The sequence below is a fragment of the Podarcis bocagei genome (assembly GCF_964188305.1).
Source record: "Podarcis bocagei genome assembly, chromosome: Z".
Classification (NCBI taxonomy): domain Eukaryota; kingdom Metazoa; phylum Chordata; class Lepidosauria; order Squamata; family Lacertidae; genus Podarcis; species Podarcis bocagei.
Window position 1 is genome coordinate 44,168,888 of NC_138140.1, and position 18,855 is coordinate 44,187,742.

General features: G+C 43.8%; 1 protein-coding gene across 9 annotated transcripts in view; it reads right to left on the reverse strand.

Annotated features, from left to right (window-relative positions):
* The window catches only part of PASD1 (PAS domain containing repressor 1), a 111,165-nt gene that overhangs the window by 21,805 nt on the left and 70,505 nt on the right, over window positions 1-18,855 (reverse strand). For all 9 annotated transcript variants that reach the window (XM_081179006.1, XM_081179005.1, XM_081179004.1 and 6 more), the window contains exons 6-10: window positions 16,075-16,195; window positions 14,303-14,416; window positions 10,296-10,414; window positions 7,998-8,080; window positions 1,027-1,133 (exon numbers count right to left, since the gene is read on the reverse strand). In XM_081179006.1, the coding sequence (XP_081035132.1) occupies window positions 1,027-1,133; window positions 7,998-8,080; window positions 10,296-10,414; window positions 14,303-14,416; window positions 16,075-16,195 (544 nt within the window). The remainder of the gene's footprint in view (window positions 1-1,026; window positions 1,134-7,997; window positions 8,081-10,295; window positions 10,415-14,302; window positions 14,417-16,074; window positions 16,196-18,855) is intronic.

The window sequence follows — 18,855 nt, forward strand, 5'->3', positions numbered from 1 at the left end:
CAAAAGCACAGGTGGTAGAGAGGTAACATAAGAAGGCTGAGTCCCAAACTAGATTTGACGTTAAATACATCTTTGCTTTTAGCATGCACGCTTTAAAAAATGCAAATATTAATTTGTTTGTTTGAGAGCCAGTGTGGTGTAGTGGTTAAGAGCGGTAGTCTCGTAATCTGGGGAACCGGGTTCGCGTCTCCGCTCCTCCACATGCAGCTGCTGGGTGACCTTGGGCTAGTCACACTTCTTTGAAGTCTCTCAGCCTCACTCACCTCACAGAGTGTTTGTTGTGAGGGAGGAAGGGAAAGGAGAATGTTAGCCGCTTTGAGACTCCCTAGGGTAGTGATAAAGCGGGATATCAAATCCAAACTCTTCTTCTTCTTCTTCTTGTTTTCATTTTCTTTCTTTTTTTTGGCATGATTTCTTTCTTGCTTCTCACAATTTTGTACACACCCCTCACCGTAAGGTCCCAGGGCAGGTTACAACAGAATAGGCAATTTTAAAACAAATATACCCATTACAATTATAATAGCAGCTCCAGCTGGGGGTTTAGGCTGATAATGATATGGATTTCCATCCCTCCTTTGAAACTGCTATTTCTGTTTGAGTCAGTGAGAGGATTTCTCCCAATTCCAGAAAAACCCAATGGCGGCAAGGGAGGGATATTTCCTCCCAGTGAAGATACTAACTTCAAATAAGGCATTTTACTTGGGATCACAGCAGAGTAAATTCCCTTTCCGCCTGTTCTAATTCCATTCATTATCAGTACTCCCAGCTAATACAATCTGCATTTTAAAAAACAACAACAGCCAAACAACCCTGCATGCTAAATGCAAATATAGGTTTAATGTCCAGTCTAATTTGGCTCTGGGTTGACATCATTTTACAGTTAAGTTTTCCATCACAAATGGTTTTCGTATGGCTGCAGTGATTTGCACTGGTGTTCTAAGCTTAGGGTGGAGAGAGAGAACAAGAAATGCAATTAAAATACACACATCTGCCAGTCCATTGCACGTAGTGAACAGAGACACTTACAGTGTTCGTGGCACCGAGCAAGAAGTTCCAGGTCGTCTGCATGGTAATAGTCGTAACCTGAAGTCCCAAGCACCTCAAAGGGTAAATAACCTATAATAGGTGGGGCCCTGGAACAAGAGGGGAGGAAAGCTGTGAGTACAAAGTTTGCCATTTTGAGAGCTCTTTAGCGAGGGGGGGGGGGAGCATTATCCTGAAATTATTTTTTCTTGTCTTGCAAGAAAGATATGTTGGTTGCAATCTTATCTGCAATATGCTTGGAAACAAGTCCTACTGAATTCAATGGAGCTTCCTCCTGGATAGACAGCATAGGATTGCACCATATCTTAGCTAGCGCTAAAGAGAGATTGCTTAAGAGGATGAATGGCAATGTAAATAATTATTGTTGTTAAAAGTAACCCGCCTTAAGCCTTGAGAGAGCCAATCAAAACTCACCCTACTGGTCTAAATGGACCAATGGCCTGAGCCGATGTTAAGTCAGCTTCCTACGTATGTCGTTAAGGAGTTTACTCACTTCTTGGGATTTAAGCAGCAAATGGGGAGAGGGAAGTGAGTCATTCGTTACCAAATGCCTGGGAAGTTTTATAAGTTGACAGACGCTCAGGGTATCCAGATAGGGAACCAAAAAATTTGTACACTATGGTTAGTGCTGTGTGTACATGCCATGATTATAGAAGCTGCTTCCTAAGACTCCCAACCCTTTTGTTTAAACAAAGAATCATATTTCTACCCATTATGAGCACATAGTCTTGAAAGCACATGGCCAAAACCAGGAGATTTGCTGTGGTCAGAAGTCCGGGGCTTCCATTTCCTCCCTAGCTCCTCGTCCGCCAGTCCCCCATGAAAAGCAGAGAAGGAACAATTTATGTGAAGTTGTTTTTTAATAATAATAATAATAATAATAATAATAATAATAATAATAATAATAATAATAATATGGAAGAAACCGTGCGAAGTAAGGGTAAATCATGATAACAGGTGATATTTGTTTTTAACCATCTTTTAATTTTTAAGTTTCATTTTAATAAATTAAATTAATTATGATTACTGTTTCTGAATTTAAATGTCCCTTACAGTCATCATGGCTGGCAGCCATTTATAGAGGTTCCCTCCATCAATTAATCTAACAATCATCTTTTAACACAGCAGTGGGGGTACAATGGCCCTCCAAATGCTGTTGGACTACAATTCCCAGAAGCCCCAGCTGTTCATAGAATCTTGTAATTGTAGGGTTGGAAGGGACCCTGAGGGTCATCTAGTCCAGCTCCCTGCATATGCAGGAATATGCAGTTGGCCCATGTGGGGATGGAACCAGCGCTAGTGGAGCTTTAGCCATGGATTTGTCCCTGCCTGGAGAAGCTTCATCTATGGCTACCTATCAAATCAACCTGCTGTTAAGGGCATACTAGACTAGTAGGCTGGGTTGTTTCTCCACTTCCCACACCAACCCCAATCTCAACAAACCACAGCAAACTTGTCTGTGAGCACAGCCACCACCACTGGGGAAAGCTTGTCATTAAGCCAAGTCTCCTATGTTCAGGGAATAATCTCGAACAGCTGTGTGACAAAATGTATACAATGACTCCTGCATAATTGTTCTGATTACACCTAAGAACAGGCCAACATATAAGTCGCAAGCAGAATAACATATCCTTCCCTTCCACATAAGGCATAATTTGGAAATCTACACATTCATGCCCTCAGTCCTGCCTTTCAGCACAAGCCGAAACTTGTTTACTAAAACCTGAGTCTTGCTTTGCACTCCCAGGTAAGTAAAAACATGCACAGGACTGCAAACACTCTTTCAACAAAGAGCTTGTGTTGGCTCTCAGAAGAAACAGTTGATAGCAAATTCTGCACAATTTTGGGCAAACAATTCAGGGTAGAGATGTGTGCGCATACACTGAGGAAATAGTTAATGCTCTTAGAAATTACGGCATTCACAAGAACAAGCTGGAGGCTTTTTTATTGCATAACAGAATAACATCTTCCTTCCTTTTAGTCACTCTCAGTATGCTTTTTGCAAGAGGAAAGGCAAGTGTCACAAAGCAACCTACAAATAGGTTATAAAAACCAGCGAGATTGAATTCAGCTGGGGGGGCGGTGCGTTGCAAAATGTGCTACGTATTGGGGCAACAGGAATCAACCCAAAGTGAATACTCCCCTCCCTTGCAAAAATGGTACAAGAAATATGAAGGCATATTATGTGTGTTTCTTAGGTTTATGCGTAATATTTTCAAATATTTCACACAGATATGCTCATTGGAGACCTACGATTGGCTGAGTGGGTTGTCTTTGAATAACAGGACTACCTAACCTGTGGCCCTCCAGATTTTCCCAGCATGGCCAATTGTGAGGAATGATGGAAATTGTGGCTCACAACATGTGAGCCATCCTATTGTACGTGTGAAACATAGCTTCACACAGGAAAGAAAGGTCTATCAGTAGCTGCTAGACATTGACAAGCAAAATCTGAACAAAACATTGCAGTATAAACTGTTCCTGCTCAGGTTTCCAGCCATCCATGCCCTTTTCCAGGTTGTTCCATTCCACCTGCCTTACTTTTCCATCTTCAGCATTCAGCTAGACATTCCATGGCTATTTAGCATGGTCAGTCTTCAATGGGCTGATGTTAAGATTTCCCTCCATTAGGGCCCTTAAACTTTTTATTTGTACTTCTGAAAGTCTTGGGGCTCCCTTGTGTGTGGATGGTGCTGTTTCAGCTACAGAAGGGATCCACTCATGGGACAATAAGTTCACTACCAGAATACATGCGTAAATTAACTAAATGGAATATTCAGGTTGAGAGGTAGCATGACCTCCACCTCAATGAGTATTAGTTGCTTGTCTCCATCCTGATTTTGGGCTTCACAAATCTATCAGGACTCTTCTTATGTTGGCAATGGAATGCATACCGATAGATGTTTGCGGCACACCAGAGCAAAACTATTGAGTGCTTCCATAATTGCCTGAGGGACTATCACACTAACCGTGCAATCCTATGCATCTTTGCATAAAGAGGCACTGTGTTATAGTGGCTTGCGTTGGATTAAAACCTGAGAGATGTGGGTTCAAACCCCCACTCAGTCACAAAGCTTTGAATGGTGTGGTGTGTACATAGCTGTAGTCTAACAAACCAGGAAGGCACCAGGTTGCAGAAACTTGCTCTGATGCAAAGCCAATTATTTCCCATAGAGAAGTTTATCAAGGCTGCAGTCCTAAGAAAACTCAGAGAGGTTTCTGAGTATGCATGGATCACGAATTACAAGTTTCTTTGATTACACTTAGTTTAGGTAATATTATCAGGTTCCCAAAGCCTAATTCACTGCAAAAGTCAAACTTTTTTTTTTTTGGTCCAGCAAATACAAGGGCCATGTTGTTAACAAATTGCCAGAAAATGCTGTGGAGAGATCGTAAAGTGATTTCAGAACTGTCTGTACTGTTGAAGGAGAACAGATCCTTCAAGTAATAACAAAAGTATTAACAGTTACCTAGCTGTGATCTGCTAATGAGTTGGCATATTAGCAGTACAAGCTGAAAAGCATACCCCCTCATTTTTAGGTTATTCATTGCTTAGGATATTTGTAACTTCCTGTACTGCTTGGAATTTGGACATTCTTCTTAGGATTTCCGAATAGGAAACTGGTGACTCAGCATGGTATGAAATGCAAGAATAAGTAACACAGAAATTGCAGTGTCCTATTGTACTATTGGGAAAATGGAGCATAAGGACAAGTAATACAAATAAAACAGCAGAAGGAGGATATTGCACATCCATGCACACACATGCACAAGTCTGCAAAGACACTGTATTAACCTGCCCCATCCCATGCAAAACGCATGTTCACCCAATCAAATCAAGCTTTATACCGTATTTTTCGCCCTATAGGACGCACTTTTTCCCCTCCAAAAATGAAGGGGAAATCTGGGTGCGTCCTATGGGGCGAATGCAGGCTTTCGCTGAAGCTTGGAGAGTGAGAGGGGTCTGTGAGCACCGACCCTTCTTGCTCTCCAGGCTTCGGGAACGCATCCGCAGCCTAGGCAACCCTGCGGGAGGTCCCGCAGGGCTGTCTAGGCTGCGGATAGCAGCCTGCCGCCTGGCGCGAGGGGCGCCCTGAAGCAGAGCGCCCCTCGCGCTGGGCAGACATCCGCAGCGTGGGGAGCCCTGCAGGAGTTCCCCACAGGGCTCCCCACGCTGCGGATAGCAGCCTGCCGCCCGGCACGAGGAGCCCTCTGCTTCAGGGCGCCCCTCGCGCTGGGCAGACATCCGCAGTGTGGGGAGCCCTGCAGGAGTTCCCTGCAGGGCTCCCCACGCTGCGGATAGCAGCCTGCCACCCGGTGCGCGAGGCGCAGAGCACCCCACATGCCGGGCAGACATCGGCCAGCCCCACAAGCTTGGGGGACAGCAGGGAGGTGCAGCGCCGCCATCCCGCTGTTCCTCTACCTGTTTCAGTTTCCCCAACCTGGTTTTGGGGGGAGGGGGAATAAAGGGGAAATTTTTTTCCTTTATTTCCCCCCCAAAAAACTAGGTGCGTCCTATGGGACGGAGCGTCCTATGGGACGAAAAATACGGTAAGTCAGGCTGTACGTGTGCATGCAGTTCCTTTGCTGACACTTTGCTCCTTCTTCCACATGAGTTATCAAAACAAACCAGGAACCACAGTGAACCATAACTTCCCATTGCACATGAACTGGAAACTATGGCTTCAAATTGAGCTTTAAAGAGCCACAGCCCTTTGTCAGTATCTTCTAGTCTGGAGGATCAGGTTTGGTATATGTCCGGAATTTCCTGGACATAACTGGAATATGGCAGTTGGAAGCAGTGTTGGAAATCGCTGAAATGCCCAGGAAGTCTATTATTTTGCCAAATTTCCTTAAAAAGCTCATCAACTTTTGTGTCTAGATTTTCATTTTTTGGAAATATGGCAATCCTATTTCTGAATGTTTTGGAAGTTGAATGGACTTCTGGAACGGATTCTGTTCGACTTCCAAGGTACAACTGTACTTTGAAATATACACAACTTTTTTCTGTGGATTCTGAAAGCTAGGATAGCCATGCCTAGACAGCATGAATAATATGCATCCAATTGGGAGAGGCTGAGTACAGTGGTACCTCGGGTTAAGAACTTAATTCGTTCTGGAGGTCTGTTCTTAACCTGAAACTGTTCTTAACCTGAAGCACCACTTTAGCTAATGGGGCCTCCTGCTGCCGCTGCTGCACGATTTCTGTTCTCATCCTGAAGCAAAGTTCTTAACCCGAGATAATATTTCTGGGTTAGTGGAGTCTGTAACCTGAAGCATCTGTAACCTGAGCTACCACTGTATATGAGTGGTTTCACACCGCTGCCTCAAGGTAGGATTTCCTGTGCCTTTTTTTGTTTAAAATAGTAACACAGTTTCCCATAATGCTCCCCCCCCCCCCCGGAGCACTGTATACAATCCATATCTTGTCTTTGTAATTCTCCCCTTTCCATTATTTAAGGTTGCCCGTGTCTGGTTTATTACTTTATTGCAAATTAATTGCTTGTATTGTCTTGGCAGATTTGACCTTTTAATAGAAAAACATACGAAGAGGTCTATAAATCGACTAGATCTTTTTAATAAGGATTTAAAAAAAATCTGGCCCCGTTTCATACCACATCAATTTCATTAGCTAAGAATCTCCAGTCTCCACTCTCCTCATCCCATGTGGTCAAGAGGAAGATTTTAGTAGGTTTTTCTCATTTTTCCCTTGACTTGTTTTGCACAGAGACAGGATGCAGTTAGTAAAAAACCCTGGACAGCTTCAACAGAAGCTAACTTCAAAACATGGTTTCTTCAGCTTGTTTTAAACAGAAGCCAAAACCCATGTTCTACTTCTGGCTGTGTGGGAGGCAGAACTATGCACTCTCAAGACTCTCATTTTCTCTTTTCCTGCTCCGGCATGTCTCATCAAACCATGGTTTAGTGGGTGTGAAGTACAAGTGCAGCCGCGAGTGGTAACTACACTTGCTTTCCCACATATTGTAGAATGATGGTTGTGCAATTCATCTGCCGCAGCTGCAACAAAACATGTCTCTCCCATATTGGTCTACAGTAGGTGCTGTAGCTCTCCAATGGTCTGGCTTCACTCCAAAGGCACATTCATTAGTCAAACAACAGGTTGTGCATATAAACCACAAGGTGAAACCTGAACCAGAGTTGTCTTCAAATGCTTTGCCAGAATACACAAGCGTTAAAAATATGCAGAGGAGCAAGGAGGCATATTTCTACTGCAAGCACAGGGCTTCTCTCAGGCCTTTGTGCATTAGGCACAAATCCTGAAAAGTCAGAGTTCTCAAGTGCATGGAAATTTCTAAGTGTGTTCAGTTAAATGTGCTCAAGAAGCCCTACCCCCCTTCAGACCTTTCTGCCGAACTTGGTCATTGTTTGTCTTGCCGAACTTGGTCATTGTTTCCTTTACAAAAACGGGTACATTTATTTACCGAGCGTGCAATTTACCTATGGAACTCATAGCCACAAGATCCTGCAAAGGTCATGCACACATTCACACAGTGTTTTTAAAATGCTAAAATAAGCATGTGAAGCATAGCTCTGTGTTTGCTAGGCTGTGAGCAATGGTAGTCAGAAATGCAACCTCCATTCTCTGCGACAAAATAAGGTAGATTTTTAAAAAACACATTCCTTGGGTTACGGAAGCTCTTCTATTATAAAAAGGGAATCTTTGGAACCAACTCTTAACATCTGAGTATTATAACTTGGGGATCAATAGCAGATGTTGTGAAAGGAGAGAATGCTGAACTAATAAACATTTGACCCAATGTGTCAATTTTAATGCTCTCAAATTTACTTAATTCGACTATGAATCCAAATCCTAGTTAGGAATTAAGATGAGTTTGTCTTCTCCAACTCTTCCCCCCCCCACTTCCACCTTGAGGTGGTTTCTCCCCTCCCCTTAAAAATGCATTAATTTAAAACAAACATATCCATCTCACCTGTGGTCTAAAAACAAAAATTTCCATTCCAGGCTGTGCCTCGATGTGAATTCTTCACACGGTTCTTCCACATTGCAAAGTTCCTGCAGAAACAGATGGTAGGACAAGGTTTTTTCCTCCTCTTTCCTCCCCCCCTTTTTTTTATAAATGCAGCTCTTGGAAAACAAATATGTCTTTCTGACAAACACATGGGCCATATGGTGAATGAGGCTGCTGGGTTTGCAGGACTTTGAAAAAACCTGATGAAAATTGCTCCCAACTACATTCCTCTACGTTCCTTGCTTATTTTATTTTTCTATGGGTGCAGACCAAAAGGCTGCATTAACTTAGCCAAGGCTGTTAAATGAGTCAGTGTCAGAGAGAGCATTACAACCTATTGGCCCAAAGCTGCTGAACAACAAGGATGAGAAATCTCAAGTGAACATGATAATGGAGAAGGTTTGCAGGCTCACTTGGCAAAGGACATGGCTATTCTGTCACAAACATCATGCAACCTGATGCTTCTGCGCCAGCATTGGAAATCCCACATTCACTGTGTAGCCATGTGTTGGCCCTTACCCACAGCCTTGCAAATAAGCCTACAAATTCCACTAGCCTGCCAAAACCTTTACTAGCCAGATGAGCAAGGGATGGAGAACGATGTCTTTTCTGCAACAGTCTGCTGTATTCCTGTGCTGGCCATTTAGGAGAGATAGAGTGCTCTCTCTCTCTCTCTCTCCTACCTGCATGGAATTCCTTCTCACCTCTTGCTACCAGGCTTGAGCCTAAATACCAGGCTGCTGTATATAGCTAAGGAAAGCGAATAGCATGGCCCTATGAGTGAACTCTAGCTGACAGAAGACAGAAGGGCATGTCTGATAATCCTGGGAAGAAGGGCCTCAGTTACACAGCAGGCCTTGCACTGAGCAATTTTATATTTTTTTATAACTAAGCCCCAGTTTCTAGTGTGGGGATTGAATCCATGATGTATGAAAATTCAGTCAAGTTCCCATGATTCTACAGTCAAAACCAACTTTCAGCAGATAAGGTATCTGGTATCTGGACTATTCCATTGCAAGCTACAGGTGTGGCTCATATGAAGTGGGGTTCAATAATTCCCCCCCCCCAAAGTAAAATAGCAGATCAGGCAGGTGGCTAGGATAGAGCTCTTCTCATTTACATGTATGTTTTCTATGTATAGGGGATTTTGCTTGCTTGCCTGTTTATTTAGATGAGCATTCAGTCATGCAAGTCCAGAAGTGCTAATGGTTTTGCTCATCTGCTGCTTGTGAGAATTGGCTTCAAGTGTTAAGTACCTTCTTTGGGCTTATAACTGGACTATGCATTCATAAAAAGTCATATGTAAGAGTCATTCTGGGATGCTACCACTTCTGGAGTACTGCCCCATGCTAAAAAAAAAAAAAGCAAAACCCTCCTGCTCATGTGGAAAACCAGGATATCAGGGGAAGTTTGGTTTTTGCCAGTTGTTATATGAAAAATGCATGTGCATTCTGAAGCGGCAGAGTCCCACAGCTTCTCATATGACTTTTGAGATGTTTCAGTAATTTTTTTATGTACACTGGGTTAGGAGCCTTGGTAATTAAGCAGTATAAAAGGTAAAGGGACCCCTGACCATTAGGTCCAGTCGTGGCCAACTCTGGGGTTGTGGTGCTCATCTCGCTTTATTGGCCGAGGGAGTCGGTGTACAGCTTCCGGGTCAGGTGGCCAGCATGACTAAGCCGCTTCTGGCGAACCAGAGCAGCGCACGGAAATGCCGTTTACCTTCCTACTGGAGCGGTACCTATTTATCTACTTGTACTTTGACGTGATTTTGAGCTGCTAGGTTGGCAGGAGCAAATAGCTTAAATAAAATTAACAAACAGATGCTGTTCTTGTGAAACTCATTAGAAGCTCTCTTCTTCTGCCCCTCTCACCCACTGAGCCTGCCCCTTTAAGACAGTGGTGGGGGTCCTCAGGCTCCAGCAGGCCAATGTGGCCCTCTGGGGCTCCCTGTCAGGCCCTCAGAAGCCTCCCCTGGCTATGCTGCTCACTTCCCCTGATTCACACCTTGAGTGACTTTGCCTGGCTGGAATAGTGCCTACTGCTTTGCCTGCATGGAGGGCAGAGAGGAGTGTGCAACTGTGTGAAGAAACCAGCCTAAAAATGCGAAGGTATAACTCACATTTGTTGCCCCAACCCACTTTTCCCATTGGCCCTGCCCACCACTAAGTGGCCCAGGAAAGAAATGCAGCCCCCCACCCCAACCAGTTCCCTACCCTGGTTTATGACAACACTGCACTAATCAGAGAGACTGCATACCTTCAAGAACTGTGGAGTGACGAGACGAACTGTTGCTACTAGGCAGATCTGCTCTTCGTTGGCCGATCGGAACGCTCGTGCGATGGCAGACTCAAAGCCATTGTAAGAAGATGTAGGCACTGAAAGCAAAAGCACAAAACGATCATTCAGAAGCTGAGTTTTCATTGTTGTTTGTAAAGAGGATGAGACAAATTCATGGAGGGTAAGGCTTGCCATGATTGCTATGTTCCACCTCCACTGTCAGACAGTAGTGGGTGCTAGGAATCAGAGCTCAGGGGAGTGCTGTTGGGCTTCCCATAGACTACAGAGGGGCAGATGGGCAGGCAGAAGACATGGAAAACTCTGACCCTATAGCTTCGCTGCCTTGCAGGACATCTTTGGGAGAAGAAAAGGCTAAGGAGTAAACCCTACACAAATCCAGAGTGGAGTCCCTAAGACGGCAACTCCGTCCAGCAACTCCTGCAACCCAGCTGGTGCCAAACACCTTGCTCTGCTTTCCATCAGCGAGGTCGAGAGGAGGATCTTGTCATCTGGGCAGCCCAGGACCTCCATGCACACTGCTGGCCAGGCTTGCGCCCCACAGAGGTCTACTTTGATTCTGCTAATGCAGTCATTTGACTTCACCCTGGGAGGCACACTCCATTGTCTCTCGAGACAGAAGGGTGCCAAACATCTGGTTGGCCCCTGTGAGAACAGAACATTCAACTATTTGCACCTTTGATGTTATTCACTGGGGCTCTTGTTAGGTTCTTAAGTAAAGACAGCATTTCCAAAACTTTCTTGTCTACTTTTGGTTGTCATCCCCCTCAATATTCACCCAGTGCCAATAAAACCAAGCCAGCTAAACTTTCTTCTTTATGAACATCCAGCATAACAAGACTTCTTTTATTTGAGAGATTATTTCAGAAATGTTGGCGTAGCATTGTTATACTGGAAAAGATTGTGAAACGGAGCTGCAAAAAGGTCACGAAGACCTTGGACAGGGAAAAGAAAACAACTCTATTCAGTACTGAAACAGGGACCTCCCCCACCCTGACTGGATTCTTTGGGGCAGGGGCAAAGGCTGTATGTCCCTGATGCAATCATAGAGCATTAGTAGCTAATTTACTTTGGATTCTCCACACATCATTCTGCTTTATTAGTTGTTTTGCAATGTTTTCCCAAAATTACTCCATTATTACTCCATTAAAATTATTACCATCTGAAAGGGAACTCTTGCCTTACACAGTGCAACACAACCTCCCACAAAAGCAAAAATTTGACCTTTTGCTGCTAGGCAAAGATCAGAAGAAGACCTGGATGGTCGCCAGATTCTGCGTACAAATCTGTAGGCGCAGACCATCGCCCAACTCAAAATAGTCCGGCCTGAAAATCCCCAAACCTGGTTTCATGGGTAACTCTGAGTCAACCCCCTGGGATAGTTTATTGTTGTACATTGTTTTAATTGTCTGTTTTAACCATATTTGCGCAACAGTTTCTAATGCTGTGAGTGTCATCTATTTCAGAGGCTTCTACTCTGCAGCCTCTTATAGTTGTTTTAACTGCATGTTTTTATTTGTTTTTAGTTCTTATCTGTTTTAATTATCAGTTTTTATCCATCCATTATCCGTGTTTAATCCTGTATTTTATTCAGATGTTTTATCCTATGCTTGTTTCTTTGTTCCTATTTGCTCCAACATTTATCAGTTAAAAAAAACAAAACCCTAACTGCTATTTTATTTATATGTTGTTGTTTTTTTTATCCTGGTCTGTGACCGTAATAAAGTTAATTCATTCAGTGCAACACAAGTTGGGGGCAATAAACCAGAACATCAGTGATACAGAATGTTAATAGATTTCAGCAGGAAACTATGAAGCATAAACTGATTGCGAATGAAGCGGTAGGCCCACTGGGAAACCTCTAAAGCAAAGCAGTGTTTCCCAACCGGTGTTCCGCGGCACACTAGTGTGCCGCGAGACGTTGCCTGGTGTGCCGTGGGAGGGAGGCGAGCGAGTCGGGCGGTGAGAGGCGGGGCAGTGGCGGCAAGGAGAGGCCGCCCAGCGCGGGGCTCTCGCCGTCTGCCTGCCTGGCTGCCTGCGTGGCGCTGACGTCACGGGGCTGTAACGTGCCCCACATAGGCACACGCGGGGCGGCGAGCGAGCTCCCTCCCACATCCCATCGCCGCTCGCTTCGGCCGGCCTACTGGGCTGTCGCAGGCGGAAGGCCTGCGCATGCGCGAGGTTTTCACGCCTTCGGGATTCCCTTCACGCCTTCCTCCTCCCGGGTCCTTCAGAGCGCGGGAAGCGGCAGCGCGAGACCAGCGTTGAGCCTGGTAGGTATTGCACTTGCCAAGGCAGTCATTTGGGAAATGAAAACTTGCAAAGCAAGCAACCAGTTCAGTCTGAAGTACGTGTATGTTTAATATCCTGTATCTGAAACCTGTTCTGCCCCCTCCCCCACACTTGGTGCCATTTTCATCTACACATGCAGCAGAGTAAGTTGACCCAGAATAGTACCAATTCAGATGGCAGATGGGAGAATGACAGTGCTGAATGCTTTCCCATGTAGAACAGTCCCTGCAAATAAAAACCTAGCATATTTGGAAGAGGGATGCTAGCCTAACCATTACCTTCTATGCTGTTACTATTTTTTTATTATTTTTTTTACATAAGTAAAAAGTGACCTTTCCCCATCTGGCATGATACAAGCCCATTCTTACAACTCAGAATTTTTTCGACTATTTCAGCTACATATGTAGAATATGCCTTCATTGATTCTATTAAAGAGAGTTACTTTATATATAGTCAATATAGGCACAGAGTTAATTTTTTAAACATTTTCTAATGGTGGTGTGCCTCGAGATTTTTTTCATGAAACAAGTGTGCCTTTGCCCAAAAAAGGTTGGGAAACACTGCTCTAAAGGTGCAAACAGTATTGATACTGTCAGAGCTGCTTCAAGATCCTAGCTCACAGAGGATCACGCTAGCCAGCGGTCATTAAGTAAAAGTCTTTATTGAGTTACAGTTTCCATTCCCAAGCTGCTGCGTGCAACTCTACGTCTAATGGCTAGATCGGCGAAGCTCCGTCTGAGTCTCCGCCCCTTGTGCACCAACTTAATATCCTAGCCCTGCTCCACCTTTTCCGCCTGACTGCTCTCCTCTGGGTCCCTCTGCCCCCCGGGGTCTCTTCCTTCCGGGATTCTTCTGACGCCGACCCCCCGGAACTCCCTGTCTCCTTGCGCCGGGCTTTAGGACCTGGCTCCCTTTCCTGGCTGCCTACTGCGTCACTTTCCTGTGCATTTGAACTTGGCGCGCGCGCCCAACCTTCCACTTTCCGTCTGACCGTTTCTTCGCTCCCCGATGGAGGTGTGGCCACTCCTGACTCGTGCCCTCCCCCCTGTTGCGAGCTGCCAGCGCTTGATCTCTGGCGCTCCTCCTCTTCCCTGCTCTCTGGCTGTGACGCTGGTCCCGATTTCCAACTGCTCTCCTCTGAGTCCCCTCTGGCTCTATCTTCCTGGGGTGTCCCCCTAGGCTCCCCCCTTGCCCTGACCACTGGTGCTCCTTTCTGTGAATCTTCTGATTCACTGGAAAGACTCGGAGATCTCGGGTCGTCGTCATCACTCATCTTTTCTTCTGCCTCCTCCCCCTCGCTCTCTGTTTCCTCCCTTGCCCTTGCCTCTGCTCCTGAACCCCTGACAGATACCATCATCATGAGCACAAACCATCATGAATGCTCAATAATAATAAAAACATTTGGAAGACCTAAAATGATCTGGTAGAAAACAGAAGGAAAGTGGGGAAAGATTTTGTGAAGTCCATAACTGGATGTCCACTGCGATGCCATGCCCTGGCATTATTCCACAAAGCAAAAATGATGACCCCCACATGCACTAAAAATAATAATATCCCGATTAACATACTGTCAGCACCAGAAACTTTAGAGGTTCAACAGGTTTAAGGCAACTCTATGAGCATATGGCAGGGGGGAAGGAACAGTGATAATACAAAGTGATAATACAATGGCTTACCATTAGTAAAATATTTAAATTCCACTACAAATTTCACATATTCATATGTAATGGGTTCATTTGGATCTAAATTTCCTCGGGCTAAATGACAACAAAATTCTATCTGTTTTTCAGCTGAAAGAGAAAGAGAGAGAAAATGTCTTAAAAATTTCAATAGTAACTTCATCCCTTCAGAAAACTCTGGATATCCAACCCCAAAATAAAATATTTTAGAAGAAATGTAAGGACATGGGCCCAAAATGACAGCACTCTATGGCAAGAAAAAGCCACTTCTTTGCAACAAACTTTAATTGTGTAAACTGCTCTTGAACCAATTTTGGGAAAGAGCATTGCAGAAATGTTTTAAGTAAAAAAAAAAAATACAATAAATTTCCTATTAGCATTAATAACAACAGCAGCAATTAATGTAGCTTGGCACTGTACAAACTAGAACCCAAATGCCCTCCAGTCACTACAACCAGTTTGTTCTATTCAGATGTTTTGCACTATGGAAAAAACTTCAACCGTGCTTTTGCCTTTGGGTTTAGAGCCCATCCTGAACTCTGACTTCTGACAATTGGATGCAATGCTTAATAACGGCCAACAAAAACAAACCATGGTTAAGTGACACATCTCCACAAGTTTAAAATCTGATCATTTTGCCTGTGTAGCTTCTTCCCTTGATTGCCATAGGACTAAAAGTTATGTTGATAACAAAGCTTACTGATCGGCACTTGACAACACCTTTGTCCAAAGCACATTCACATTAATAACAGCACGCTGCAGGAATTAAATAAGACTTCTAGATTAACCCTGCACCTGAATCATTCAATCATGCAACCTTCTTCAAGGCTGAACTAGGGCAGAGGGCACAAGATATAAGAAGCCCTGTGTGCCTCTTAAGTCCCAGTGAAGGCTTATTTTGCCAGCTTAATCAGTACTTACATGACAATTAAGCTGTCTGTAGAATCACTGGACAGAGATTTGGTTCTTTCAGCAAGGATAGGAAAACCTAATAGAGGTTCTTACATTGCCCTGGCAGAATTAAAGCCATTGTATAGTGTTCTGTCCTACTTACGGGGCTAGGGTAACACAAGAAGTGATGGCCACAAACTTGGATGGCTTTAAAAGAGGATTAGACAAATTCACGGCAGATGAAAACTACTGAACTTGCAGATATGATCTGTCCATTTTATTTTATTTCAGTTTCCCGTTTTTCCAATTTTAAAAACATGTTCTTCACATGTCCACATCAATTTGTGATTATTTATTTTTAAAGAGAAATAGTCATCATGAAAATTCAACAGGATTTTAATAAAAAAATTCCTTCCTGTAGCACCTTAAAGACCAACTAAGTTAGTTCTTGGTATAAGCTTTCGTGTGCATGCACACTTCTTCTGAAGGAATTTTTTTATTTTGACTATGGCAGACCAACACGGCTACCTATCTGTAACAGGATTTTAATATACATTCACCCTAACATACATATGTTTCTTGGAAATTTTGCCCAATGTATGCATTTTTGCAAAGCAAATTTCCCTAAAAGAATGGATTTTTGTATGTTGTTTTTGCTCTTATGTGTATTCGTATGCAAATTTTACACCATTATCTCTGTAGTTTTGTATTCTTTTCTTGCAGTGCAAAATTGCACTGCAAAATTCAGAGACCTGTGAATTTCAGAGGCTGGCTGTTAAAATGGTATCACAGTGCTTAACATTTATGCTGTGGATGTGCCCTTGCTGTGGAGGTCTTCTCTTTCCTATCAAAGAGACAATAAACAAAATGCTACTTACCATTCAGGAAATCTGTCGCCACAGTGTTCGTCATGAGCATGTGTGGAGAAAGCAGCTTGTACACATCACTCTGTTCACGTTCAGGCAGAAAGTTTAATATATTTTGGTCCACCAAATCTGACTGATACAAAAGAACACTTTGTCATGTTCGATGGCAGAGTGTTTAAATGATCACAACAGATGAAAGGGCTGGTTCACACTTAAAAACAGCACTGAATAGTCACTCAACACTTGAAGACCCTCAGCCAAATATGGGAACTGCTTCTGTTGTAAGCAATTTGGATTCATGTTGACATCAAGTGACATAAATGATTTGCTGGTGTTGTTAGATCTCTGGTGTGTGTTCACATACGCAAGCCATCCAATGATGATGCAGGAAGATGATGGGCACACACACACACACACACATGAGCTGGTTCAGAGGCAGACATGTACACACAAGTTTTTTGAAAAAAGATTTAGAAGACAGATAAGATTATTAATTACTACAGTAACAGTTTTGGGATGCTATAACCTCTGTGCCAATAAATCTTGTTTGTGTACGTTGTGAGTACGTAGGGAAAGGGTTTTAACCCTAATAACGTGCCAACAACCATATTGTATTCTTTTTTCCTATCATTCTCACAACAACTTACTTGGGGTACTACTATTGCCAAATTACATATGGAAAACTGAGGCCGAATGCTCATGAACAGCACCTGAGGTGGTAAACCATTGTCCAGGTGATATTATTTGATGTCATCTTGCACGCCTCCTTCCAGCAACTCCTGAAGCCAAGCTGGTGCCAAACATACTGCTCTACTTTCCTTTGGACCACATCAAGGGGTCCAAGGAGGCCAAGGGGGGGAGGGGAATCTTGTCCTCAAGGTAGACTAGGACCTCCATGAGCACTGCCCAGGCTTGTGCCCAGGGGAGGTCACTTCAGTGCTGCTAACACAGCAAAAACAGCATCAGAGGCAGCGGTTATGAGTTAACTGGTCTCTGCAGCCACAGGGGGTGCTGTGATTCCCCAACAGTTTGTCTTCAACCCCAGAGATACACTCCATTTTTCTAGAGACAGACCGATGCCAACAAAGTGCATGACGGAATGTCTCTCCCATTAGGGGGGAAAACATTCAAGCATTTAGAAAACAAGATGTCAGGGAGAAGGCTACGCAATACATCCCGATTTCTATCTTTCGTTCTTGGGGGAATTGTTTGTATGGAGCAGCATTCAGTCACTTGAGACACAGTCAGTACCGTCATCCTTCCATGCAAGGCTTATGACCTGTTAATTATAACCTTGGGAAAGGGTAACCTGCCCAAGAATATCCAGGAAAAGGCTGGAGAAAAAGTAAGCAGAACTATTCAACTGGCTCTTCAGAGACCAGGTGCCTTTGGCTCTCACTCAACTATCCACCATAGTTGCCCCATTCCATCAGGCTGCAAAGCGGAAGGGGAGAAATAAAGCAGAGGAAATGCTATCCACTCTGCTGAGAGACCTAGTTTCTTTGGCTGTTCCTCAGTTGTCACCTAGCAGCAGCTATTCCATCAGGCTGCCAGACCAGTTTCCATCCCTGTATAATAGCTGCAACTTTAAGTAGTGCCTCTGCAGCCCTTTTTCCCCTTTGGTGTTATGAATCTTAGACTGTTAAGCCAGAGAAGAGGGTCTGCCTTATTTTTACTGATCTATAATCCTCTCTTGGAGCCTTTTTTGACTAAAGAGTGAAGTGATAACGCTTTAAATGGGGGGGGGGACACCCTTGAAAAAATTGCGTCTCTCAGCCAAGAACCCAGATCTATTTCAAGCCAATGTGCTGTCAACTGAACCACGGTAGAAAACGCTTCAGCACAGGGCAGAACAGAACACAAGAAGTGTGGAAGTTGGTAGGCCAGAGGTGAAAAGGGCAAGTTGGAATGTGCCGACTGAATTTTGACTCAGCATTTACCCTGGGTCTCTGCCGATAGTGAGGGAAAGCTGTTCTAAAGCAAAGAGAACAAGGAGGCAAAGAAGAACCCAACTGAATATCACCAGCAAAAAGAAAAGGCGGGCCTTCGGCTGCACGATGTTAATGATGATGATGATGGTGGTGGTGGTGTTAATGTGATGGCCTTAAAAAGCACCCATAGAAAACAGACAGTTGTGCCCAAAGCCGCAAAAGATAGCCAAGCCATCTGCACTCCTTATGGAAAAGAGAATAGTCTACAGCACAGTTAATTAGAGAAATGTCTCCCATACACTCATGGAAAGAGAGAAACAAACAAAACGCCTACTTAAGAGAGGTGGCGTCAAGCACATGAGGACTCTCTCTCTAAGGAGTATCTAGCATTACTATCTGGTGGGCATTTTAGACACTAACATTTGGTATCTGGACAACGGTGCCTTTTGGCAGGTTCAAACAATTAACAGAGACTGTAGCTAGATTTCTCTTTCTGGCAATAAAAACACAAAAGGAAGCCTCTCCTGGTTAAACCTACCCTGTCTAGCTGCTGTTCTCTCATATATTACAATTCTTAATCTGGTTAGTTTTCTTCAACTCCCTCTTAACTTCCACATTTTAAAGTATCATGTTGTATTTCTTATTATAGGCATAGTTTACATGTTCCAGATATTTTATATCATTTATGTATTACAACCTACGTTATGAGCTTGTGGGTACCAGACTCCCCTAAATTCCTGGATCCAGTGGGAGTCAGGTTTTAGTCAAGACAAATGTTAAAATATAAGCCAGGCCAGTTTCCTGAGGGGTTAATCGCCTGGGAAATGAACCATTAAGAAAATAAAGGCAAGGCAATGGCTTA